The sequence below is a fragment of the Pantherophis guttatus genome, chromosome 1 (genome assembly GCF_059756535.1).
Source record: "Pantherophis guttatus breed Tessera chromosome 1, ASM5975653v1, whole genome shotgun sequence".
NCBI classification, from domain to species: Eukaryota; Metazoa; Chordata; class Lepidosauria; order Squamata; family Colubridae; genus Pantherophis; species Pantherophis guttatus.
The window spans coordinates 23,165,695-23,191,604 of NC_142063.1; the positions used below are offsets into that span (position 1 = coordinate 23,165,695).

The 25,910-nt window shown below is 43.8% G+C and overlaps 1 protein-coding gene across 4 annotated transcripts; it reads left to right on the forward strand.

The window, feature by feature from the left end:
- Positions 1–51: 51 nt before the first annotated feature.
- TPM4 (tropomyosin 4) lies at positions 52–25,741 on the forward strand. 4 transcript variants are annotated; one of them, XM_034437539.3, is made up of 9 exons: positions 52–249; positions 4,066–4,191; positions 11,077–11,210; positions 16,005–16,122; positions 17,300–17,370; positions 19,440–19,515; positions 22,463–22,525; positions 22,631–22,700; positions 24,481–25,741. In XM_034437539.3, the coding sequence occupies exons 1-9, from the start codon at positions 136–138 to the stop codon at positions 24,561–24,563; spliced, it is 855 nt and encodes a 284-aa protein (XP_034293430.1). In that variant the 5' UTR covers positions 52–135; the 3' UTR covers positions 24,564–25,741. The 4 variants fall into 4 exon arrangements, with proteins under 4 accessions (XP_034293430.1, XP_034293429.1, XP_034293432.1 ...); XM_034437538.3 differs by lacking the exon at positions 24,481–25,741 and adding an exon at positions 23,562–23,784; XM_034437541.3 differs by lacking the exons at positions 52–249; positions 4,066–4,191 and adding an exon at positions 9,192–9,749.
- The last annotated feature ends 169 nt before the right edge of the window (positions 25,742–25,910 follow it).

Sequence of the window (25,910 nt, forward strand, 5' to 3'; positions counted from 1 at the left end):
ATCTCTCCGAGAACTTTATCTTCACTTGCTGAAGTGCCCATTTCTCTCCACGCAGCCTCCAACTGAAGGCTAGCCTTCACCTTCTCTCTTCTACATAAAAAGCACCTGAAGCCACCTTTACTCCAAACCGCAAAGATGGAAGCCATCAAGAAGAAGATGCAGATGCTGAAACTGGACAAGGAGAATGCCATTGACCGAGCGGAACAGGCTGAGGCGGACAAGAAAGCAGCTGAGGACAAGTGCAAGCAGGTGAAGGGTCTGGGTGTGATGTGGACGAGTGTGCATTGTTTGCAGGGTATTTGTGCGTGCTTTTTGAATGTGCTAGGTGTGGCCAGAGTTGTATGTATTGGTTGTGGTACAATTGCTGGAGTAAATACTTGGGTCTTCCTTATAGAGCTTTTCCATTTGGGTAGTTTAATGCAAAGAAGGACTCGGGGGTGACATGTTAGCTGTCTTCCAATATCTAAGGGGCTGCCACAAAGAAGGGGGGGGTCAACCTATTCTCCAAAACACCTCTAAGCAGAACAAGAAGCAATGGATGGACATTAATCAAGGAGAAAAGCAACCTAGAACTAAGGAAAAATTTCCTGACAGTGAGAACAATTAACCAGTGGAACAACTTGCCTTCAGAAGTTGTGAGTGCTCCAATATTAGAGGTGTTTAAGAAGAGATTGGACAACTATTTGTCTGACATGGTATGGGGCTTCCTGCTTGAGTAAGGGTTGGACTAGATTAGAAGAACTCCAAGGTCCCTTCCAAGTCTGTTATTATTCAAAAGCAGGGCTTGTTCAATTGTGTCATTTCCATGTTAGAGACTCAAGGCTGAGGGGACGCAGATTTCCCTTTATAAGTGGGGCTTACTCTCAGATAAATGTGTGGGGGAGTGCTGCACACCCTCAGGAAGTTTAAGGCGGAGATAAAGTCATCCCTCGTGTTCATCAATACCAGATTGTTCTTGGTAATTAGACAAACACTGTTACAATTTTTCATTTTTAGGTATAACGTATTTCCTCTAGAACAGGGAATTATTCTGAAACATCCCATTTACTCTGCCTACCCTGCCCTCAGTTTTCCTAAACAAACTGTTTGAAAGGACTGAAGGGACACTGAACAGCTGTCTCATATTTTCTGTGAGGATGGATGAGGTCATGGCTGATACGATGGAAGGAGGATTAAGAAGTGCTTATTTGTAACTTCTGTAACAGAGGGAGAGCACAGATTGCTCGTTATCTGGGTTTAATGTTGACCTTTGGGGCCAGGACTCTGGCATGGCTGGTGGGGGCTGTGTTACTTTCCCTCTACAACGCAACTAAAATGTTGCTAGGATGAAGCCGTTGCTTCCTTCTCAACTCCTGATGGATGTTTCGACTGTTCCAGCTATCAGCTCCGTGTAGCTTCTTGAGCCAAATGAACTGCTGTAAATTTACAGAACTGGACATGGATTCAGACCTGATATATGTTGTCCTATTCAAATGGATACAGCTGGCCCAAATGGGTTCAGGCCAGGCAAACCACTTCTCACAAAATTATTCCTATGAACAGCATACAGATACAGGCTCCACTGTGTAGGAATTGAATATTTCCAAGTCCAAGAATAGGCTTCAGATGTTCTTCCATTTCCCATTTTCTGATTTTGGCAATGAGAACTTCACCTATTGCATAAACAGATGATGTCATTTGTTTCATTCTGGCTTGTGGGCTGAACACCATGATTTGTCACTTAGTATGTGTCACTTAGTATGTGTCACATTTGACACTAAGTATGTGTCACTTAGTCTATATCTTAGCCATTCTGGCTTACTCACAAACCTTGAATTATGGCTTAGAGCAGGGGTCTCCAACCTTGGCAACTTTAAGACTTGTGGACTTCAACTTCCAGAAGCTGGCTGAGGAATTCTGGGAGTTGGAATCCACAAGTCTTAAAGTTGCCAAGGTTGGAGACCCCTGGCTTAGAGCAATGTATGAGCTTAGCTATTAATGTGCTTCATTGTTTGAGAACTTTTGAAAAAGTGTGATGTATCTTTAGGGTGCCCAGTGTCCACTTTGCTTTCTTCTTCATCGCTGGAGCAGTCTTGGGAAAAGGAGGGACTGGACAAATTTCTAGAACAGAATCTGAAGTCTCCTAAATAAACCTGACTAAAATATAGAGCATTTAAGTAGCATTTTGAGTATGGCATCAGCCCCAAACCTGAACTGGTTCAGTGAGGGGTACTTCTTTGCATGTAGGGTCAAATTTTCCTAGCCTATCAGAAGATGGAGGACAAAGCATTCTTTCCCAGCGCTCAGAAGCCAAGGAACAGCCTGACACATTATCACCAGCCAGTCACTAGATAACAGAAATTCTCTTCAGTAGAGGGACAAACTGACACTCAGAGCGTGCTCAGCGTGATATAAATAGCTGCTTTCAGGAAGCAATATGGATTTATATGGGAAAGTGGAAGGAGAGCGAGTGCCATTAAGATAAGAAAGGAGCATATTTTGGCCGCTCATTCTAAAGGAACGGCTTGGAAAAAATGACCCTGTAAGTAGCCAAATCAAGTCTCACTTTGAGCTAATGAAGCTATTGTTTGATTAACTATGGCCTACAAAATAAACCACGCTTAAATAGGCTCACCATGGTTTACACTCCAAAAATAGCTGATTTCGTGCAAGATCCTAGGGCACAAGCAGGTTAGGGGTTAATGCAATGGGTGAACCTAGTCTCAGCCATACAAATCATTTACATATAGCATAAATACATGGGATTATGCATACAATATGATAATCCAAATCAATCTAGCTATGATGTCATTTACTTGGATTTGGATTAGCATGTACGAATGTATGTGTATGCAACTGCTAATAATATTAAGCTATACTGTAGTTTGATTTTGTCTTAGTAGAATGTGAATTCATCTGCTGGTTAGCACTGTCTGCAAACCAGATAATTATGGATTGTTCAACAAACAACAGTGGCTGGGTTCACACACTATACTAACCCTAAACTGAACTACATTACGATCTAGCTTAATAAATGAACCCGACATCAAAATCATCATCTGTAATATTTCTTCAATTGCCAAAGGGAAGCTGATGGCTATTATAGAAACACAGTTTTCATTTTGCTAGCTCTTTCAAGATGTTTGGAAGTCTTCTATTGAAGGGGCTGAGCAAAAGGGGTATCCTGGGGTCAGAATTGGAAAGAAATTTGTTATTTTAGAAGCGATGACAAGCAAAAGTAAGAAGATACCTTATAGATTGCACCTGAAACGTATCTTTCTCCCATGTAACTGTGTATTAATTTTCATGGAGAGGCATAATTTGCCCAATACATATCAGGCTTACTGTTGAAGAGAAATAATATTCACACATGCAAAAAGATCACTATCAATAAATGAATGTTAATAGACCCAAAGCAAAAACAAAGCATTGAGTGTGTGTGTGTGTGTGTGTGTGTGTGTGTGTGTGTGTGTGTGTATGAAATTCAGTGGTGAAATCTAATTTTTTTTACTACTGGTTCTGTGGGCGTGGCTTGGTGGGCGTGGTGTGGCTTGGTGGGTGTGGCAGGGGAAGGATACTGCAAAATCCCATTCCCTCCCCACTTCTGGAGGAAGGATATTGCAAAATCCCCATTCCCTCCTCACTGTGTATTTTATCTTTTGGCTGTTCACCGCCCTGAGTCCTTCAGGAGTAGGGCGGTATATAAATTTAATAAATAAATAATAAATAAATAAATAAATAAATAAATAAATAAATAAATAAATAAATAAATACTTATGGGAGAATGATATTGCAAAATCTCCATTCCCACCCCACTCCAGGGAAGGATACTGCAAAATCCCCATTCCCTCCCCACTTCTGGAGGAAGGATATTGCAAAATCTCCATTCCCACCCCACTCTGGGGCCAGCCAGAGATGGTATTTGCCGGTTCTCCGAACTGCTCAAAATGTCCGCAACCGGGTCTCCAGAACCTGTCAAAACCTGCTGAATTTCACCCCTGATATAATTCCCAGAATTCCCCAGCCAGCATGATGTTAGAAATTTGAGAAATGTTGTCTTAATGGCTAACTTTGATCTCTGGGTAGATGGAGGATGAGCTGATGGCTTTGCAGAAGAAGTTGAAAGGAACAGAAGATGAGCTGGATAAGTACTCTGAAGCTCTCAAGGATGCCCAGGAGAAATTGGAGCAAGCTGAAAAGAAAGCTACAGATGTAAGTATAGACTCTTCATGGGGGTTTCTGAGAAGGGATTTTGGGAAAAAGAGATTTGGGGGACTCAATGAGGTAGAAGACATGGCTAGGTGACAATGGATAAACTCTGAAGCTTCCAAGAATTTGGACCTTATTGTATCAACAACAATTTAATAATAGGTGGCAACTATTACTATTTCCATAATGCAAACTGTAAGATACTTGTATAGTGAAGCCAGAACACAGGTAGTCCTTGCTTAACAATGGTAACCCGTCACTAAGTGATATGATTGTAAAGCATGGCATCATGTGACCATGCTGCATACCGGCAGCAATTCTGGTTGCTGTTGTTAAACAAATTATAAAGCCCTTTGCTACCTCCAGCTGGCTTCCCCATCGACTTTCCTTGTCAGATGCTGTCAGTGAAAGTTGCAGATGGGAGTCCCATAGCTGCGAGATATAGTGACGTCATAATTGCGAGCCAGTCACCAAGCACCCAAATCATGACCACATGATCGCAGGGATGATCAAAACTATGAGGATCTGTCGTAAATATCCCTCATTCGGTGCCACTGTTACTTTGGTTACAGAATGAGTGATCGTTGAATGAGTATGTAGCAGTAATTCTCCCAAAACTTGAGGGTTACTTAAGGAAGACATTGTTAATGCTCCAACAAGGCAGAGAGAAGGGAAATTATAGGAAATTGAACTGGACCAGAACTGCATCAGCCAGAGCATATTATTGGTACAGCATATTAGCATTAGCTGCAGAAGTGTATACATTCCCCACTTCCAATAGAAGAGAGTATAACTCAGGGTTGAGCCGTGGAGTGTTTGGTGCACTCTGAGCTTGGTTGTTTGCTTGCAGACATTTCCTTACCCATACTCGGTCATATTGATAATGTTGCCTAGTCCAGGTGTCAGCAACCCATGGCTCTGGAGCCACATGCGGCTCTTTCGTTCCCCTGCTGTGGCTCCCTATTGGCTGAACCCACCACTGGCTGGCAATACCCCTCACCCTCCCCTTCCAATCACTCCTCGCCTGCCCTGAGAGAGATGAGAGATCAGATGAGATGAGATGAGGGGGGAGGGGGGGAGAAAGAGGGAGGGAGGGGGAGGGAGAGAGAGAGACCTGTTTCCCACAGAAAACACTGGAAGCCACAAAACCTGGGTAGGTGTTGCTGGTGTGCGTGTCATGTGACTGGGTGGGAATGAGTGACATTGAGTTGGCCACACCCACCCAGGTTTTGAGGCTCCCTGTGTTTTCTTTTCTGTGGGAAATGGGTCCAAATGGCTCTTTTGAGTTTTTAAGGTTGCAGACCCCGGTAGTCAAATAATTGAACCATCTCTAAGCTCAGAGTGCACCAAGACCTCCTAATTCTTCCCACTGTTGATGTGCAAGCACTTCATTTCAAAAACAAGGAAACTAATACATTCATGCACTATCCTTCTAAGATCCATACCCTAAAAAGCTTTATTGTCCCAATTCATTTCAAAACACATATAACCAAATGGTGGTCGCTTCCAAGCTTCTTCTTGTGGAGGGGAGGTTCTCTTTGGTGCTTTCTGAGTTTGCTGCACTGATGATGTTACCTAGTTTGGTAATTCAAGAAAAGAGCTAAGCTCAGAGAGTACTAAGGACATCTACAATTCAACTTTGAGATACAAATATTCTTTTCTAAGCTGCTTCTTTTTGCAACTCCTTGCAAATGCAGTTGAAATTTTACAGGGAAAAAACCCTGAAAGTGTGACCTCTTACCATTTGGAGCCGAACAATCAAAACTGATGTATGAACTACTGGAAAGTTTTAGCATGGAGAGGAAACAAGTTCCAGCTTCTCCATAGTGTTGCTGCCTTGTCCAGTTTGGTCCTTGGCCACAGAAACTGAAGCTGTAATCTGTGAGCTTAACTCTTGCTTTAAAGTATTTGCACTTTCCTCCTCAGTCTAAAGGTTCTTGGAACTGTTTCAAGAATCGTAGGAGCCAAATGATCCCTGCCTTTGGCACACATTGTAAAGAAAGAACCTGGAAGGAAGAAAAGATAGGGAGGAAAAGAGGAAGAGGGATTTTTTTTCCTGATAGCAGAAACTTCTGTGTAGAAAAACCCAGCCAGTTACAATAATTGGGAAGTAAAAGTTGCTTCCTGCTTTCTCCTAAAACTTATTCAGTCTGAGCTGAAGGCTGCCTCTTTATTCCATGTTTTCTACAAAACATTTATTTGCAATCTGCCTTTATTAATTTTACAAATAACTCAAGATGTCAAACTTATCCAACACAACCTTCCTCCTCATATTTTCTCCACAATTCATTTATTTATTTATTAGTCCAATTTATATGCCGCCCTTCTCCGTAGACTCAGGGCGGCTTACAATGCATTATAGCAATAGCCTGCATACTTTTTTGTATATACCTGCTTATTAGGGCTTTCGGCCCCCCCTAAGTGGTGTTGTTTTATACAAAGTCGGCTATTGCCCCCACAATCCGGGTCCTCAATTTATCTACCTCGAAAGGATGGAAGGCTGAGTCAACCTTGAGCCTGGTGAGATTCAAACTTGCACTAATTGCAGGCAGCTGGCAGCTAATTGCTAGCACTTAACAGCACTTTAGTCCGCTGCACCACCGAAGCTCTGCACAACCCTGTGAGGTGAGGTGGAGAGAGAACGAGAGCAAGAGCAAGAGAGTGAGAGGGAGGGAGAGAGGGAGGGAGAGAGAAAGAAAGAGAAAGAAAGAAAGAAAGAAAGAAAGAGAAAAAAAGAAAAAGAAGAAGAAAAGAAAAAGAAAGAAAGAAACTGGCCCAAAGTCACCCAGCTGGATTTCATGGCTAAGGCAGAACTAGAACTTAGTTTCCCACTTTCTAGCCTGGTGCCTTAACTACTAGACCAGAATTCCCCAACCTTTTCAGCTTTGCAGACCGGCGGGGGAGGGGGGAAGAGGGGATGGTCCAGTGGTGGGATTCAGCCAGTTCGCACCACTTCGGGAGAACCGGCTGTTAACTTTCTGAGCAGTTTGGTGAACTGATTGTTGGAAGAAATCATTAGGGCAGAGAACCGGTTGTTAAATTATTTGAATCCCACCACTGGGATGGTCCTATGTGTGCAGCGGGCAAGTGCACACGTACGAGGTCGCCTGCTGCTTGAGCAAGTGGGGATGTGTGCACATTCACATTCGTCTGCCACTTCCGTGGCCGGGTTCTGAAAGGATCACAGCCAGGTAGTGGGCCATGGCCCTGGGGTTGGGGACCAGTGGTGGGTTGCCCCCGGTTTGGACCGGTTCTTGCGAACTGGTAGTAAAACCGGGCGCAGCCTCCGCCCACCCGAATGTTGTCATAGACGATCTGCACATGCGCAAAAGCTTCTGTGCATGAGCAGAAGCTTGGTGCACACGCGATCCCATTGCGAACCAGTAGTAAGGGTAAGTAGGAGCCTGGATAGCTCAGCAGACTAATGCATTGTAATTTAACTCCAGTTGTCTGCAATTAGTAAGTTCGAATCTTGCCAGGCTCAAGGTTGACTCAGCCTTCCATCCTTTCTAAGGTAGGTAAATTGAGGACCCAGTTTGTGGGAGCAATAAGCTGACTTTGTAAAAATATACAAAAGTATGAAGGCTATTGCTTAACGCATTGTAAACCGCCCTGAGTCTCCGGAGAAGGGAGGCATATAAATCAAATTAAAAAAAAAAAAAAGTAGAACCCACCCGTTGGGGACCCCTGCATTAGACCAAAGCGGAAAAATCTGTTTAGCCACACTGAGTCTGTGGGAGGTGGTCTGCTCCTCCTTGCTACACAAGGGTCCCTGCCTTGGTCCCACCCTCTCACTTTTTCTAGTCACACAAAGCAGGCCAAGGAAGCCCCTTTGAAGGCTCTGTATTTGGGGGAGAAAAATCCACAATTGCTTTTTTGACCAGGATATACTGACCCAATCTTTATGAGTAACTTAAGAGGTGAACACTCCCTCAATACAGGAGCATAGAGCCACTAAGTGAGGGACAAAAGGAAGATGCCATTAGAAGAGAACATTTGCAGCTGAGGGTTGAACAGTGGCGTCTTTGGGCTCTCTGGTTATTTGCCTGCAGGTGTTTCTTTACCCAACAAGGTAACCTCATCCATGTAAGGGAGTGCAGAGTTTCCTATTTATACAAAGTAGCTTGCCCTAATATTGGTGAGGGTGTGGTTTGCTACTTGGTAGTTTCTTGATTAACATATTATTTTCTGCTTGATGTTTGCTTGGTGTTAATCCCTGCTTATCCGGGTGTTGGCTGCGGAAGAGAATGTATTCCGGTCTTTTGGTTTCCTTAACTTTCGTATTGTTTATTTTGTGTAGTGTGTAAATGTAGTTTATGTGATGGTTAATTAATTTGTCTGAATGCCAAAACTTCCTGGATTTTCCTAACATCTGTGGATTTAGCTTGGTCTACGGTGCTAAATTTCCCAATTGAAACTATTGAGTCTGTCCATGCGTTGTGAGATTTAAGGAATTTAGGAAGGTGATCTCAGAGCCAGCTCGACCGCTTCCAATTAGGGCTTAACCAGTTGGCATAAAAGTCCTAGTAGGCGTATTTGTGCGCCCGCTAAGCTTCCTTTCTTTTGCCATTTAACATGTTATTAACATCTAGCCTATTTTGTTGATTTATGCTTGAGTAGACTGTGTATTCAAAGGAACCAGTTGAAGCAGGTTATGCTAACACAAGCAATGGCTGCCTTTCCAGGTGGATTTTGATCCCCCAAACTGGGTTGATCTTGATTTGATGATCCCTAGGCATCGTACCCCGCGTGTTACCGAGCACACCAGGCCTTGCTTGGGAGAAATCTTGTCTGGAGTTAGTTCGACCCCCACAGAGTTCCCTGATCTTATCGTATCCGCCCATCAGAAGAGAGTTGGAACGTCTGAACGCGCCCTGGGTTGGTGCAGAAACTCGGTTTTCTTTTTCTTGAACGAGGCACCGGCTGAGAGCGGGAACTCCCGCCAGACTTGACGGCGCGGAGGCAGACAAAGCGCCCTCCGCCTCCAAGCTCTCCTAACTCCCCAAATTCCCAGCCGGCCCGGAGTCCCTCCCAGCACTTCCAGGTGGGGCAACCCTGAACCGCCTTTCTCGCTGCCACTCAGCAGACGTTTGGGAGACGGGAGCCTCGCCAAAACCATCGGCCCAACAAAGGATGCCAGGAGCCGCCCAGCCAGCCCGCCCTTCCCGCCCCTCAAGCCCCACCTCGCGCTCCCGAAAGGGCTCGTTTTGGCTGGGCCAGCGGTGGCCACGTCACGGCCCCGCCCTCCAGCGGTGCTGACGTCAAAACCCCTCCCCGGCTGCTTTCCTCCCGCCAGCACCGGAGCCGCATCCTTGCCGCCGCCGCCGCTGCCACCGCGGGGCCCACGTGTAGCTCTCTCGCAGTCGCCCTTCTTTGGCACCGGGATCCCACTCCGAGCAGCCCCCGTCCCCGCCGCCGCCGCTAGGATGGCAGCCACTACAGGATCGCTGGAGGCGGTGAAGCGCAAGATCCAGGCGCTGCAGCAAGAAGCCGACGAGGCCGAAGACCGCGCCCAAGTCTTGCAACGCCAGCGCGATCAGGAGCGGGAGCTGCGCGAGAAAGTGAGCATCGACGGCGGGGGAAAAGGCTCGGGGCGGCCTCCCCCCCCCCGCTCCCCCCCCGCGCTCTTGCCTCTCCTCCGCTTCCTCGCCTGCCTTCCTCCTCTCTTCCCACATCCCAGACCGCCGCCGCCGCCTGATATGCCTTTTGCCCGTATAAGGCAAGGCTGGAGGACGGGCGGGCGAGGGTGGAGCCAGCCCGGCTACCGCTTTGCCTTCCACGTCTGCCAGGGCGGCACCGCCGTCTCTTTTCTTCCCCCCTTTTCTCCTGCATCGCGGGGTCTGCTCCCCACAGCGCTTCGGCTACCGTTCTCTCTTCCCTAGCCTTCCTCCGGCGTTTTGCACCCCAGATCTCGGCCGGCGAGGCGGGGCGGCCCGAGCGGCAGGAAGCAGCGTCTCCCTGGCTTGGATTCCCCGGCTCCCGCTAAAATTAATTCAAGAGTTCGCCTGGCCGGGGAATTAAAAAAAAAAAAAAAAAGGAAAAAGAAAAAAAAAAGGAAGCTCTCTCGGCTTGCAATGAATGGTCCGAGCGCACCCAGATCTGCCCCGCCTCCCCCTCCTCCTCCTGTTTCCCTTCCATCGCTATCTCGGATATGGGGAGGGGGGGCCTTAAGTGCCGACGGATTTTGGGGGGGCCTCCGAAGACAAGGACTTGGACAGCATGCCTGGAGATGCTTTCCAATGTGGTCTGTTCCTTTTTCCTCTCTCACCTTCCCTCTTTCCAAAACTGTAGGAAGCCCAGCTAATGGAAAAGAAACAAACAAACAAGCACCCCACCAAGCTAACAATCTCTACTGTGGGTCCTTCCCTCCGCCCACCTGCCTCTTCCCTTCTTCATCTTCGTCTGATCCAGTCTTAACTTTTTCGGTTCCATAGTGGCTTATTGGAGAGGGGGCTCTTCTCCAGCCTCTTTGCCGGTTCCTTGATCTCCAGTTGGGACATTGGGCCAGATCCGGTGGACTTTTATGTAGACTGAGCTTATACTCCAGGAAGGGGAAAAAAAAAAGATCTTCCTCTCCTTCTCTGAAACTGCTGTCCTTCTCCTCTTTCAACGTCCATTACATGATTCTTTCTGAGCCTGCAAGGTAGGACTTGGCTTTTAACCCTCTTTGAGTGTTGAGTCTGCCCAGGAGTTGCTCTCAGGAGGCCTTCAAGAGTCTTTCAGAAGTTGAATTTCGAGAGGGGTGGGGAGGCTGGCAATAATTTTTTTCCCTAAAGGGTTTTTTTTTTTCTTTTTTATGTGCAGTTTTATGTCACTTCAGTTCCCTTCGCTGAGGTTTCTAAATATCCTTTGAGTCATTGAGGATTTTTCTCCCTCTCTCTCATCCAGGCTGAAGGAGAGGTGGCTGCTCTCAATCGCCGGATCCAGCTGGTGGAAGAAGAGTTGGATCGCGCCCAAGAGCGCCTGGCCACAGCTCTGCAAAAACTGGAGGAGGCAGAGAAAGCAGCTGACGAGAGCGAGAGGTATCTAAAGGCGGATCTGGGCTGAATGGCTGAGGAAGTGCTTAGTCTGGTCTTTGGCAGCAGCTCTTCCAGTTGAGAGTACAGCTAATTCTTTTGTCAATCCCAGGTTCTAAAAATCTTGGTCCTCATTCTGACTACTTTAGATCAGGGGTCTCCAATCTTGGCAACTTTAAGCCTGGCGGACTTCAACTCCCAGAATTCCCCAGCCAGCAAAGCTGGCTGGGGAATTCTGGGAGTTGAAGTCCGCCAGGTTTAAAGTTGCCAAGGTTGGAGACTCCTGCTTTAGATAACCAGTTGAGATCAGCGCTGCCTTATTTCAGTAAAGGACCATGAATTTAAAGTTCATATAATCAATGGAATATACAGGTAGTCCTCCACTTACAAGAGTTCATTAAGTGACCAAAGTTACAACGGTGAAAAATGTTCAACTTAGGACCATTTTTCACACTTACATCCATTGCAGCATTTCCCACGGTCACGTGATTTACATTCGGGTGTTTGACAAACCGACTCACATTTATGACGATCACCGTGTCCCGGAATCGTGTGATTCCCCCTTTTGTGACTTTCTGACAAGCAAAAGTCAAGGAGGAAACCAGATTCACTTAGCAACCGTGTTGCTAATGTAAGACCTGCAGGGATTCACTTAACAAATGGGGCGAGAAAAGTCGGAAAAATGGGGCACAACTCAACAAATCTCCCACTTAGCAACATAAATTTTGGGCTCCGTTGTCGTACGTTGAGGACGTATATATTGCCCATGTGTGCTCCCAGCCTTCCTACAAATTTTCTGTAAAAATAAGAGACAAAGACTACTGTGGTAAACAGTATAAAGTTAGTTGTGTCTTGACACGTTCAGGATCAGGTCATTCATTTTACAACTTTCCCCCCTTGATTTAGAGTCAGATTGAGAGCAAGTTTGGTGTAATGCTTAAGGCACAAGGCTTAGAAACCAGGAGACAGTGAATTCTAGTCCTGCCTTAGGCTCAAAGCCAACTGGATGATCTTGGGCCAGTCACTTCCCTCTGCCCTACGATGGAGGCAATGGCGAACCACTTCTGAAGAACCTTGCCAAGAAAAGTGTAGGGACTTCTCCTTGCAATCTTTGAGAATCAGACATGATTGAATGGAAGAAAAAAGTTACATGGATGAAGACAGACCTCTGGTCATTTCCATCCCTGGCTCTGTTAGCCTGTTTTGCTTTCTCTTACTATGAGGCTTAAAGTACAGATTGACCATCCATGAGTTTAATTTTGCATGTGGCCCCCAAATACTCTGCCCTGTTAGAATTTAGTGACAAATTGCTAATTATCAGCCGTGTAATATCTCCCCAAAATTTAAATATCAGAATGTTCGTTTCCTGAAAGTCTAGGAAAAGCATTAATTTTGAGACTGACAGTCCTGTTGACCATTGCCTTCAAAGCCATGAGAAAAATGTGTACCATGAAAATGTGGTCTACTTTAGCTTTAAATAGTAAAAATAATAATAATATGCGGGCTAAATGAAGAAGATAATGTGTTCCTGGAAGTTCAAAGGATCCAGAGTGGCCTAATAAAAGTGACTTTAACAATAAGGCAGCTTCATAAAATGATCCGAGAATTACTTCCTTGTAAAAGGAAATCAGAGCTAGAGACATTTGTATACTAAGCTACCTTAATCAGCTACACGATCAGCTTTGCTCCTGGTTTAGCATATCTGTATTCTTGGTCTTAAAGAGAGTCAGCTAAAACATCTTTAAAAAAAGAAAGAAAGAAAGAAAAGCCTGACAAGTCCTGACAAGAAAACTGAGGAATGAACAAGAACAAAAGTTTTTACACTGTTCAGTTCATGTGGCTTTCTTTGATGATTGTTCTCAGTGCTTTCGGATATTGATTGGGGATGGAAGAGTTTTGCGCACATTCGGTGGCACAGGTAGTCTTCAACTTACAACAGTTCATTTAGTGACCATTTGAAATTACAACGGCACCGAAAAAGTGTCTTGTGACTGTTTTTCACAGTTATTACCATTGCAGGATCCCCATGATCAACGTGATCAAAATTCAGATGCTTGGCAACTACACTCGTATTTATGATGGTTGCAGTGTCCCGGGATCATGTGATCCCCTTTTGGGATTTTCTGACAATGGGGAATCCAGTTTCATTCAACCACTGTGTTACTAACTTAACTGCAGTGATTCACTTAACATCTGTGAAAAGAAAGTTTGTAAAATAGTGTAAAAATCCACTTAAGAGCTGTCTCGTTTAGCGACATAAATGTTGGGCTCAATTCAGTGGTGAAATCCAAAAAATTTTTATTACCGGTTCTGTGGGCGTGGCTTGGTGTGGCTTGGTAGGCGTGGCTTGGTGGTGTGGCAGGGGAAGGATACTGCAAAATCTCCATTCCCACCCCACTCCAGGGGAAGAATATTGCAAAATCTCCATTCCCACCCCACTCTGGGGCCAGCCAGAGGTGGTATTTGCCAGTTCTCCGAGCTACTCAAAATTTCTGCTACCGGTTCTCCAGAATGCTGGATTTAACCCCTGGCTCAATTGTAGTCATAAATTGAGGACTGCCTGCAATGTACCTTGTTTAAGAATTTTTCAGAAGTTTTCACAAGCCTAGGAAGTTTGTTTATTTAAAACATTTATGCAGCTGGCCGTATTCTAACCAACTCTGGGCGGCTTCCAGTAAAAAGATAAAACAACATATAAAATCATATTAAAACTATAAAACTAAATGGATAAAAACAATGAAAACCTGGCACCAAGTCAACCTTCTACTGTGCCATTATTCAATCATCTCCCAGCACTTGAGAGGGAAAGCCAGGTCTTCAAAGCTTTACAAAAGTCTAAGAGGGCAGAGCCCTCCTGAACTTCAGGGGGAAAGATGTTTGGTAGGGCAGGGACTGTCCCTGAAATGTCACACTTCCTAACTTCCATTAGAGGACAATATTTAGGGGAAGGGGCTAGGAGCATGCCCACTTTAACTGCCCTGGTAGAAAAGGTAAATGTCTTTAGAGAAAGGTGGTCCCTCAGATATGGCCCTCTACCGCAGGGGTCTCCAATCTTGTCAACTTTAAGACTTGTGGACTTCAACTCCCAGAATTCCTCAGCCAGCTTTGAATTCTGGGAGTTGAAGTCCTCAAGTCTTAAAGGTGCCAAGATTGGAGACCCCTGCTCTACCATATAGATTGCAGGAGATTAGCCACTGATACCTTCTACTAAAGTATTTCTCAACTTCAGCATCTTTAATATGGCTGGACTTCAACTCCCAGAATTCTCCAGCAAGCAGGAGTTAAAGTTCCACAGATTTTTAAATTGCTGAGGTCGTAAAACGGTGCTTTAATAATACAGCTACAAGAATTATTAACAACATAAGGAAAGCATGCTGACTATGGCTCTTTGAAGTCTTTCCTTTTATTCTGTGGTGTACCTGTTAATCTGTATGGGTGCATTGGGAAACACAATTTGGTTTGTATACATTCTCTAGGTAATGTGATAGGAAGGGCTTACAATGGAGCAAGTGACAACAATCCTAAACTCTATCCTCTTGCCTTTCTCATTGAGATGCATTGGGAAAAATCATTGAGGACCCTAGCCTGACCTATCTAATTTTCAGATTTAGCCTTCCATTTGCCAGCTTCTTCTCCCAACTCCAAATTTAATCCTGTTCTACTCCGTTTTCAGACAGATAACTTGCTGGCAGAAAGACAGATAAACAAAGTTCTGGTCCCTTTTCATTTTGTTTTTGGAAAAAATAAAAAAACATACCTAAAGATTATATCACAACAGTGACTATATATTAACAGCCACTAGAATTGTAATAATCATGTTTTGAAATGTGTTTGAATATTAGTAGCTCAGATTGGTAGTTAGGCTGAGCTTGGCAATTTGGTTGCAAATGTTTCATCACTATTCAAAGAGACATCGTCAGTGTGTTTGAGTTGTGCTTGTCTAAAGAATTGTGTTCTGAAAGATGAGCACAACTCAAAACACACTGACGATGTCTCCTCGAATGGTGACAAAATGTTTGCAACCAAGTTGCCAAGCTTGGAGCGCAAACCAACAGCCTTATCATGTTTTGTTGAGCAAATATTTTACTGTCAGTTGATGAGTGAAAAAACTATGAAATACAATCCCAAGAAATAATATTACTGCTATAAATTGCTTTGTGTTTAAAAGGATACTAAGGAAAAAACATAAGCTGCTCTTAGTGATTATTGTAAAATTTATTGCTCTACTACACTTTTCCTGATGTTTAGCTGTACTGGTATGTAAAAGAATAACAGAGTTGGAAGGGAGCTTGGAGGTCTTCTAGTCCAACCCCCTGCTCAAGCAGGAAATGTGAACTTCAACTGCTAGAATTCAAAGTAAACATTAAGTTGATTTATACATAGCCATAAAAAGTACCATATAAATATAAAGACAAATGAGCACAACAGTAGATGGCAGAAGCATTATGCACATCAATACTTATTTAAATAGAAAAGTCTAAAAAATACCAACAACATATAATGATACAGCATAGAGGGATGTAGAGATTCAGGAACCCATTCCTAGAAGATTTGCAGTGTGGACCGACTAGCCAGGATTAAGTTCTATTATACACGTAATTATGAAATATACTTTGCACAGCAAGATCGGTCACTTTTTTCCAGTTGTTGAACAGATGTGAAAATTGCTGTCCATGCAGGACTCTGCTGCCTTATTGATCTTGATAGACACTCCAAATATGGATCCCACCAAGACATATATAACATCTGTAGACAACTTTCCCAGAGGGTTTAAAAGTATTCTTTTGGCTGCTTCCACAGAGGTATGAAGGTCATTGAAAACAGAGCTATGAAGGACGAGGAGAAAATGGAGATTCAAGAGATGCAGCTGAAGGAAGCCAAGCACATTGCTGAAGAAGCTGACCGCAAATATGAGGAGGTGAGGCAGCTATCCTGAGAGGGAGGGGAACATCTGGGAACAGTTTGGGGCAGGGACATGTTCCAGGGCACCTGTCATGCTGCGGGACATTCTGACAGTTTGAGCTTATTTGAAAGCTGGCAAGCGCAGTTGCCCTAAAGAAACGAGGAAAAGGCTGCAAACTCAAAATGTCATTTGTTACCCCATGTCTCCTAGCCTATTTTGGTGGAATTACAGCCCAGAGGTGAAGCTCCTGGATTTTTTTTTTTCCCTGCAGGAGGCCTTGGGCTTAATTCCTAAAGTTTAAAACTGCCTCTGGCAGCATGTCTGGGAAATCCTTGCTCTGCTCGAAAGATCTGGAGTAAGAGATAAAACTTGGCTAGACAAGTCACAAAGTGGGCGGGGATTAGGTAGTTTCCCAAGAGCCTGAGCTGTGGTTGCAAAGGTAGTTATAATGAACCTGGTGAGTTTCAATGATGCCCTGAATCTTAATTTTATTTTGATTGAATTCCTGCGCTTCTCGGGAGCCCTGATTTGCATGTTCTATTTGGAATGTGCTCCAGTCTATGTTGCAAATTTAGAACTTAACATTTCAAGTTAACGCATAGGAACAGCCCTGATAGAAACATTATTTGTGACTCAGTAACCAAACAGGAACGCGGTGGCTCAGCAGCTAAGACGCTGAGCTTGTCAGTCAGAAGGTCGGCAGTTCAGCGGTTCGAATCCCTAGCTCCGCATAATGGAGGGAGCTCCCGTTACTTGCCCCAGCTTCTGCCAACCTAGCAGTTTGAAAGCATGTAAAAAATGCAAGTAGAAAAATAGGGACCACTTTGGTGGGAAGGTAAAAGCGCTCCATTGTGCCTTTGGCGCTTAGTCATGCCGGCCACATGACCACAGATACATCTTCGGACAGTGCTGGCTCCCTGGCTTAGAAACGGAGATGAGCACCGCCCTCTAGAGTGGAAACGATTAGCACACATGTGCGGGGGAACCTTTACCTTTACCTAACCAAACAGAATCACTGAGAAAATATCAAGGTGATCAGAGTTTCATCACTGCAGCTGGACGTGCCAATTTTATTTAAGTACCAGTTTTAAGTACTATTTTTGGAGTGCAGATGTTGACCGTAATAGATACTTTATGTTGGAACTATATTGTTTGGGGCACACAGTGATTTTTTTTTTAAAACTTTCTCCAGGTTGCCCGTAAACTTGTCATTCTGGAGGGAGAACTGGAAAGAGCTGAAGAACGAGCTGAGGTGTCTGAACTGTGAGTTGATCATTGCTTGTCAGAAATCTGATTAAAGCAAGAAACTCATTAGTTACCTGCAGAGTAACTTCTAAAAAGTGCTTGAGGGCATCCAGAATCATCTTTCCCAACCCGTGTTCTCTAGGCACTTTGCACTTGCTGTAATTTCTGGGCCACTTTTCAAGGGAAACTTCATGTGGAGCATTGAAGCTAATAATGAAGGCTGTTGGGCACAAGCTGATTGTGCCTCTCAGCTGCCTATATGCTCTATTTGAGCTCTATTCAGAACATTGCCAGACTTGAGAGTCGTCTCTCTTGGAACTATAGGTTTACTTGGTTGTTCTTCAGCTTGTTGTTCCCTCATCTAGCCACCTATGGTGTGTGAGGATGGTCTTGGATGTGTGTAACTATACCAGAGAGTCTTGAGTTTTACGTTATCAGCATCTCTCTCTTTCTCTCTGCACTTCTAACCCACCCATTCAGGGGTGGGCTTCAAAAATTTAAGTAAGGGGTTCTCTGCCTGGTTGCTGGGTGGGCGTGGCCATGGTGGGCGTGGCCTAGACGGCCTCCTGCACCACAGCGAGGGGGGGCATTTATGCCCTCCCCAGGCTTCGGAGGCTTTCTTTGAGCCTCCGGGAGGGCAAAAACGGCCTCCCCAGGCCCATTTCCAGTCTTCCCAAACTTCCGGTAGGCCTGTTTTTTGCCCTCCCCGAGCCTCCGCACGTGTCCTGCACTTAAGTGTATCCAAAACAGGCCGCATGGGGACTGAGGGGAAGAGAGGGGTGGGGTGGGTGGGGCCAGCCAGGAATGGGATTTGCGGGTTCTTTAAACTGCACAGAATCTTAGCTAGAGGTTCTCCCAAACTACTGCGAACCCCCAGCAGCCCATCCCTGCCCCCATTTCTGAAGAACTCTGGTGGCATGCAGCAGTAGGGGAAAAAAATCATAATAATCTCCCAAATTAATTATACAAAATGAACACCTCCATACAAGATCAGTAGGAGATAAAGGATTCTTGAAACAATACAGCTTTGACTTCCTTAAGGAGTACTCACAAGGGGAGGGCTGGATGTATTTCCTTGGTAGAGACTTCTATAAAGTAGGGATACCACAGAGAAAGGCAGTCATACCTTCCACCCTGTGAAGATCACTGGAGGAGAAGAACTTTCAACAGGCGGTGTGTCAATCACCAGATGAGCAGATTACATTCCAGTATCTCCTGGCTTCAAATCCCCTAATAATGTACCAGCTGTTTTATATAGGTGTGAAACTGTACTGCAGACTTACAGTACTTTGCAGTATAATTATTAAATGCTTAAGACACCAAACACAGTTCCCCCAGTGCTGAGTACTGAAACTGACTTTTTAAGAGCAAAATCACTATCATGATGTCTCTCATTACAGCCTTAAAGGCCCAATTCAGGAGGTCCTCATGTTTAATGGTGTCATGGTGTCAAGGGTTGCAGAGAGATCGCCCTCTTCCATTTTCCTATCAGAATGACTGGGTTTGATTCTATTCCCAAAACATTCCAATCCGGACTGAGTTTAGATAATAGTAATAGCACTTAGACTTCACAGTACTTTATAGCCCTCTCTAAGCAGTTTACAGAGTCAGCTTATTGCCCCCAACAATCTGGGTTTTTACTGACCTCGGAAGGATGGAAGACTGAGTCCCATTAGGATCAAACTCCAGACTGTGGGCAGAGTCAGCCTGCAGTACTGTATTCTAACCACTGTGCCACCACAGCTCTTACATTTAGGATAATCCTTAACCTCTGAGAACAGGTCTTCTTTTAATGCATGCTGAAATCTCATCTTTTCCCTCAGAACTGGGAATGGGAGTTTTGCTGCTTTAAGGGAATGGTTTTAATTTTCCTCACGCTTCATATTTTGAAAATGTTTTATGTTTTCATTATGAGTTGTCTTCTTGAGATGTTTACATGTAAGAATGCTGGATAGAAATAAATTACAAAATAGGTGAAACAATGGGTCAGTAAAGAGGTTCTTAAGAATTCTGAGGGCAGTGATGTTTTCATTTAAAGAATAGAAGACCGGAAGCTGAAAGTGGGTGATTTCTTTTGCTTTGTGTAGGAAATGCAGTGACCTGGAGGAAGAACTCAAAAATGTCACCAACAACCTGAAGTCCCTTGAAGCTCAATCAGAGAAGGTTGGTGGTTCCTAAACTTTTAAGAGTCAGGAATTGGGTTTCCGGGTTTTTTTAAAGGTTCAAGTATAGATGGGGTGGATAGGCCTCTGCTCTGATTATGAACCATTGGGGTGATTTCCTTTTCCTTTATATTCCAGTTTAGTAGCCTGGGGTTTTATCTTGTCTGCTCAGACCTATTAAGAAGGTGAAGCAAGGTGAATGGACTCCGTTAATATGGTGATGGATGCACCATTGAAGAATGAAAACTAGGTTAGGGATAGAAATCATGAAGAAAATTCAGCTACTGTGTTTCCCTGAAAATAAGACCCGGTCTTATTTCCTTTTCGGCTCCAAAATAAGCACTAGGGTTTATTTTTTGGGGATGTCTTATTTTTTTCCCCCAGGTACTTTAAGAGTATAAATATAATAAACTAAACTAAACTAACTAAACATGGGAGGCCCACTTCTTTTGCTTGCTTGCTTGCTGCAAAGTGTGAGGTGGAGCTGCCCCATGTGCCCTGCACTGGCTTACCTTAGGGCCCCCACAGCCAGGACATTCACACCCCAATGCCTTGCAGCTGCAGCTCCAGTATATCATTCAGCCTCCTGCTCCTTTGCAGCTGGTGAGCAAGCGGAAGAAGTGGGCTGGTGGCCACGCGAGGTCCTGCTGGACGGGGCTGCCGTCTCTGCCGCTACAAGGCAAGTCAGGTGTTGGGGCATGGATGGCCTGGCTGTGGGGGCTCTGAGGTATTGTATAAGCTATTGCAGGGTGCATACACCCCTCTGCCTCGCCTCACAGCCACAGCACCACAAACAACCAAACAGAATGGACCGGCTGTGCAGGCCTTAAGCAGGGCTTCTTTTCGGGATAAGTCTTATTTTCAGGAAAATATGGTATGTGGTCAGAATAACAAAATAACAGTTGGAAGGGACCTTGGAGGTCTTCTAGTCCAACCCTCTGCTCAGGCAGGAAACCCTATACCATTTCAGACAAATGGTTTCCAATTTCTTCTTAAAAACCTCCAGTGTTGGAGCATTCACAACTTCTGGAGGCAAGTTGTTCCACTGATGAATTGTTCTAACTGTCAGGAAATTTCTCCTTAGTTCTAGGTTGCTTCTTTCCATTATTAGTTTCCATTCATTGCTTCTTGTCCTGCCCTCGGGTGCTTTGGAGAAAAGTTGCCCCCCTCTTCTTTGTGGTAGCTGCTTTGTTGTTTAGTTGGTGTCACTAAAGGTTGACACCAACTTGATGGTACAATTGATTAGCCTTTAGTGCAATCTGATTTCTTTTAAGGGAGTTCCATATGCTAGTAAATGAGTAGACATATAAAAATATTAAATACCATGTAATGGATGTTCATCTATTGCAAAATACATCAACAGGCCATTGACTTGAAGCTCATCACTTCAGGGTAATAAAACAGCAGGGATAAAGGAGCCTGGATAGCTCTGCAGACAAGGCACTGTAATTTAACACCAGCTGTCTGCAATTAAAGTAAGTTCGACTCTTGCCAGGCTCAAGGTTGACTCAGCCTTCCATCCTTTCTAAGGTAGGTAAATTGAGGACCCAGTTTGTGGGGGCAATAAGCTGACTTTGTATAAAATATACAAGGGTCTCCGGAGAAGGGCGGCATACTTGGAGGTTTAGTGGAAGCCACCTATAGAGGTTTGAGTGCTGAATCAGATTGAAATCAAGGGTCAGCCATGAAAGCTCACTAGATCACTGCCTCTTGTTCCCGTGGACTGGTGGAGGTACAGTTAGAGAAGAGAGTATTGTATGTATTATGAGCTCTTCTTAGAGCTGGATAGCATCTCTAAACCCAGGGGAATGCACTTTAACAAAAAAATCTCACCTGCTAGAGTTGTGTCAGTCTTGTCCTAGGAAGTAGCAGGACTGTATTATGGGACACTGATTATGCTGGATCAAGTCAGTGTTTGCTTTTAGGGACCGCAGACAAAAATTGAGCCCAAAATTTATATTGCTAAACGAGACATTTGTTAAATGAATTTTGCCTCATTTTATGACCTTTCTTGTCACAGTTGTTAAGTGAATCGCTGCATTTATTAAGTTAGTAACATCGTTGTTAAGGGAATGGGGCTTCCCCACTGACCATGGGCATGCTGCAATGGTCATAAGTTGCGAAATGGTCATAAGTCATAAGTCCAGGGAGTTGGTGTCCCTGTACTTCATCTTAGAGCAGGAATGTCAAACTCAAGGCCCGCAGGCTGGATCCGGCCCCCTGGAAACAGCAAAGGACTGGCCCGCGGTGAGCTCCTCGTGAACTCCGTTTTTGGCCGCGATGGACTTCTGCAGCCCTCTGTCAGAGAAAACTGAGTTCAAGGGTGTGAGTGGCCTCCCGAGCCTTTTTTTCCACTGGCAGAGGGTCGCAGGAGGCTGTTGCAACCAAAAATGGAGCTTGGGTGCCTATTTTCACTGTCAGAGCACTCCGGCTACCACAGGCACCCCCAACACGAGTGACATCAGGCTGGCCATACCCCCCGAGGTCAGACACAACCCTGATGTGTTTTTTTTGTTTTTTTAATTTAATTTTTAATTTAATTTGATTTATATGCCGCCCTTCTCCGGAGAGTCAGGGCGGCTTACAATGTGTTAAGCAATAGTCTTCATACTTTTGTATATTTATACAAAGTCAGCTTATTGCCCCCACAAACTGGGTCCTCATTTCACCTACCTTAGAAAGGATGGAAGGCTGAGTCAACCTTGAGCCTTGGAGAGATTCGAACCAGCAGTTAATTGCAGGCAGCTGTGTTAATAACAGGGTGCGTAGACCACTGTACTATCAAGGCTCTTGTGGCCCTCAATGAAATCAAATTTGACACCCCTGTCCTACAGGAAGTCCAGTATATAAATAATTAAGAAATGAGATGGTTTCAGTTCCTTTTTTTCTGCAATTCTCCCTCTCTCCTCTTACAAACAAAATAATGGATGTTAACCTTGTTTTCATAGTATTCTGAAAAAGAGGACAAGTATGAAGAGGAAATCAAACTTCTGACTGACAAGCTGAAGGAGGTGAGTGAAGCCAGTGATCGTGTTGGCTTAGAGTCGGGAGGAGGAAAAATGACATCTGATCACAACCTAGTGCAACCTTTTCATTGCTGTAATCTCTGTTTTTAGGCTGAAACACGAGCTGAGTTTGCAGAGAGAACAGTTGCTAAACTGGAAAAGTCCATTGATGATTTGGAAGGTATGGGATAAAGCTTTTGAAGTTTGGGGTGGAAAACTTTTAACGGGACACTGCATCATTACATTTCCGTGAATTGGCCTCTAGAACAGAGGTCTCCAACCTTGGCAAGTTTAAGATTTGTGGACTTCTACTCCCAGAATTCAACTCTGGGAGTTGAAGTCCACAAGTCTTAAATTTGCCAAGGTTGCTCTAGAAAGCTTTTTCCTGCCCTAGAGTGTTTTAGGGCAGTCTCGCTCAGTACAGCACCTGAGGATAAGAATAACTAAAATTAAACATTTCTCATCTTCATCGTGAATTTGATCAGTTGGTCTTCAGGTGAGCAAAGATCATTCTTTGCAATTTGCCTAGCTTTTGAATTTTTTTAAAAAAATGATTACTGTAATAATTTAATGAAAGATCTAAGAACTCAAAGTAGCATATATATAATACTGAATAGGGGAATGCAAAATGTTTTGAATTATAATTGTTTTGAAGGCAAAGAACCTTCTGAGGTCAAAACAGCTGTCCCAAATTTGAAATATCCTAATTTGATTACTTGGAAATGTTTTATGCTTGAAAACAACCTTCTTTGTTGTCCAGACATATCCAGGGTGATTATGACAGGCTAGTGTAAGCAGCTCAGATTTAAAATGTTCTTCACTCTCTGAAAATTGAATGTTTAATCTTTCCAAAATTCTCAACTTTCTGTTGCTGAAGTTTTCATTTTCATATTCATATTCATCTTGCATTTCTGTGTTTTAACATTCATTTCTTTCCCTTTCTCTTCCATCTCTCCTTGCTCTGGCAACATCTCTGAACTTGTCTATGCGCCTGTTACTTCGGCATTTCATCCTGCCTCTCTCGCCACACTTTGCCCTGCAGATGAGCTGTATGCTCAAAAGTTGAAATACAAGGCCATCAGTGAGGAATTGGACCACGCACTCAATGATATGACTTCCTTGTAGTAGATAAATACAATGGAGCTTTCTGTCCTGCTGGGTGTTTCTGCTTAAGCAGCTTCTGCTTCCTTTTTCTCTGTGTGCTTTCACAAGTCTTTTCCTGTAAAAATTGCACTTTGATTAAATATATATATATATTTCAGGAATCTTTTCTCATTTGCCGTTTATGAAGTACAAGGCATTTGTTCCTTGTTTCCTGTATAAAATGATAGTCTGTTTCACTTGAACACTGAATCAGCTTGAACACAGATTCAGTTTGAACACAGATTCAATGGAACAGTACAGAGTTGGAGATTATTTATGTAATTCTCCTGAAAATAAAAATGTCAATTTTTCCATTTGAATCTGGAAATCACCCTAACCCAATGAAATCAGGCCATTTTGTGGGAAATTCAGTCTGGAGTTTTCCTTTTTGGGGTATAAAAACTATCTCCAGCTAATTCCTCCTTTGAGCAGTGGGTTGGGCTTTGATGACCTTTGACCAGTGTTACAACTGACAACTGTGACTTGCTGAACTCTTTAAATCTTTCACTAATTCAGTTCCTGTAATAAAGGGTTGTGGTACTTTTGCTCCTCTGGATGTCAGACTTCCTGGGTGTTTCTTACTTAAATCTCACCATCCCAGAACAGGTTTTTCTCCTTCAGCTGGTCCTTTGGGATGAATGTATCAGGAACAAGAATAACATTAAGATCGAGGGAAAAGATGTAATGGAAGGAACATGGCTGTTTTGAAACAGAGGCAACTAAAATTGGAACATGAATTGGAATGTGAATTCAGAACCAGTCCTATTCTTTTGAAATTGTTTTTTTTTTCTTAATATTTTTTTTCCCATTCTCACCAGAAAAAGTTGCCCTAGCGAAAGAAGAGAATTTGACTCTGCACCGAACGCTGGATCAAACCCTCTGTGAACTGGGCAGCATATAAAATCTGTGGGGAAAGCACCCAGACGTTGAAGGTCAAGAAAACCTGACAGTCATGTTTGGATTGGCAGCTTCTTTTTTTTTCTAAACCCACTTTTCTTTTTTCTTTCTTTCACATTCTGCAAAGAGCAAATATGGGACCAGATCTTTTCTCCCCCCCCCCACTTTTGAAATATTAAGGCTTTAGGCACAAACTGAATGTAGGCTTCTATTCTTACCCTGTCCTATATGACAAGCACATTGTGAAACTGGAAAACTTGTCTTTTTAATCTTTTTTTTTTTTTTGTATGTGGATCCTTCCAAGGTGCTAGGCCCCATCCAGTACTGGAAACACACAATCCATACGTGTCCTGCAGAAAACTGCTTTTTTTTTTCCCCGCCAGTAAGGTGCTTTTCATGGCAGTTTGCAGCAGAAAACATATTTGCCCTTGTGTGTGGATCTGGGTGAATCCTCCGTGGTAGGATTCTCATGTCCTTGGTTTGTTTTAAGCAGTGCCAGAGAATCTTTTCTGCCTTAGATCCCTGGGTGTTACTGTGAACAAGTGAAATTTCCTTGCAAAAATGTAACATAAAATAACAAAGTAGCCTGCACATTCCTTAGACAGTTTCAAGGCTGGAAACACTTTTCTATCAATACAACTGGAATAGAGGGAGTTCTGTCCTCACCCTACCTCCAATCCTTGCAAATGCCCTCCAAATCTCCTCCAGAGCAGATAGGGAACAGGGGCACAGTAAGGAGAAGGGCAGAGCTGGACTGTTCTTTTAGATAAATGGCCTTTAATTCGCATAGCACTGGATTCCACAGTGAGTGCCTTAATTATAAAGGCTGCAACTGTTTTTCTAGTTTAGACCAATGTTCCAAATAATGTCCTTTTTTTGGTTCGTCTCCTTGAAGATTTCAGATGCAGGGGAAAAAAACCCCCCACGTTTTCCTGTTGGTCTGCTTCTTTGTGCTCTGATAGGAAAAGAGTTGCTTGTGTTTTTTTTACTTCTGTATTTATTCAATTTTACAAGGTGGGGAAAAATTGCCCCCAAAAAACCCAACAACAACCAATCTGTATTAAAACTTTCTAAAGCTCCTGTAAGAGAATCCTGTAACATGATTTTTGATCTAATAATAATTTTTTTAAAAGTACATATTCCTTCATGTGGCATTCTTAAATAAATACAAAAATGACAGCGGATGATGAAAGCTGTGTTGGTAAACGGGAATAGAAGAGAAAAATGAACTCATGAGGTTTCAGCTGCTGAACAGAACATGAATGGGAAGAGCATGAAATGGTCTGTTCAGTAATTGGTTTTTGAGCTAGATGGCTTAAGTGGCTATATTTAGAACCTTGTATTGAAGCTG

What these genes read in the sequence shown, in the direction of transcription:
- TPM4 (XM_034437539.3), top strand. Translation starts at nt 136, where the DNA reads ATGGAAGCCATCAAGAAGAAGATGCAGATGCTGAAACTGGACAAGGAG. An exon ending in CTGAAAAGAAAGCTACAGAT is followed by an intron (nt 4,192 to 11,076) that starts GTAAGTATAGAC and finishes TCTCTCATCCAG; the next exon opens with GCTGAAGGAGAGGTGGCTGC. An exon ending in CGAGCTGAGGTGTCTGAACT is followed by an intron (nt 17,371 to 19,439) that starts GTGAGTTGATCA and finishes TGCTTTGTGTAG; the next exon opens with GAAATGCAGTGACCTGGAGG.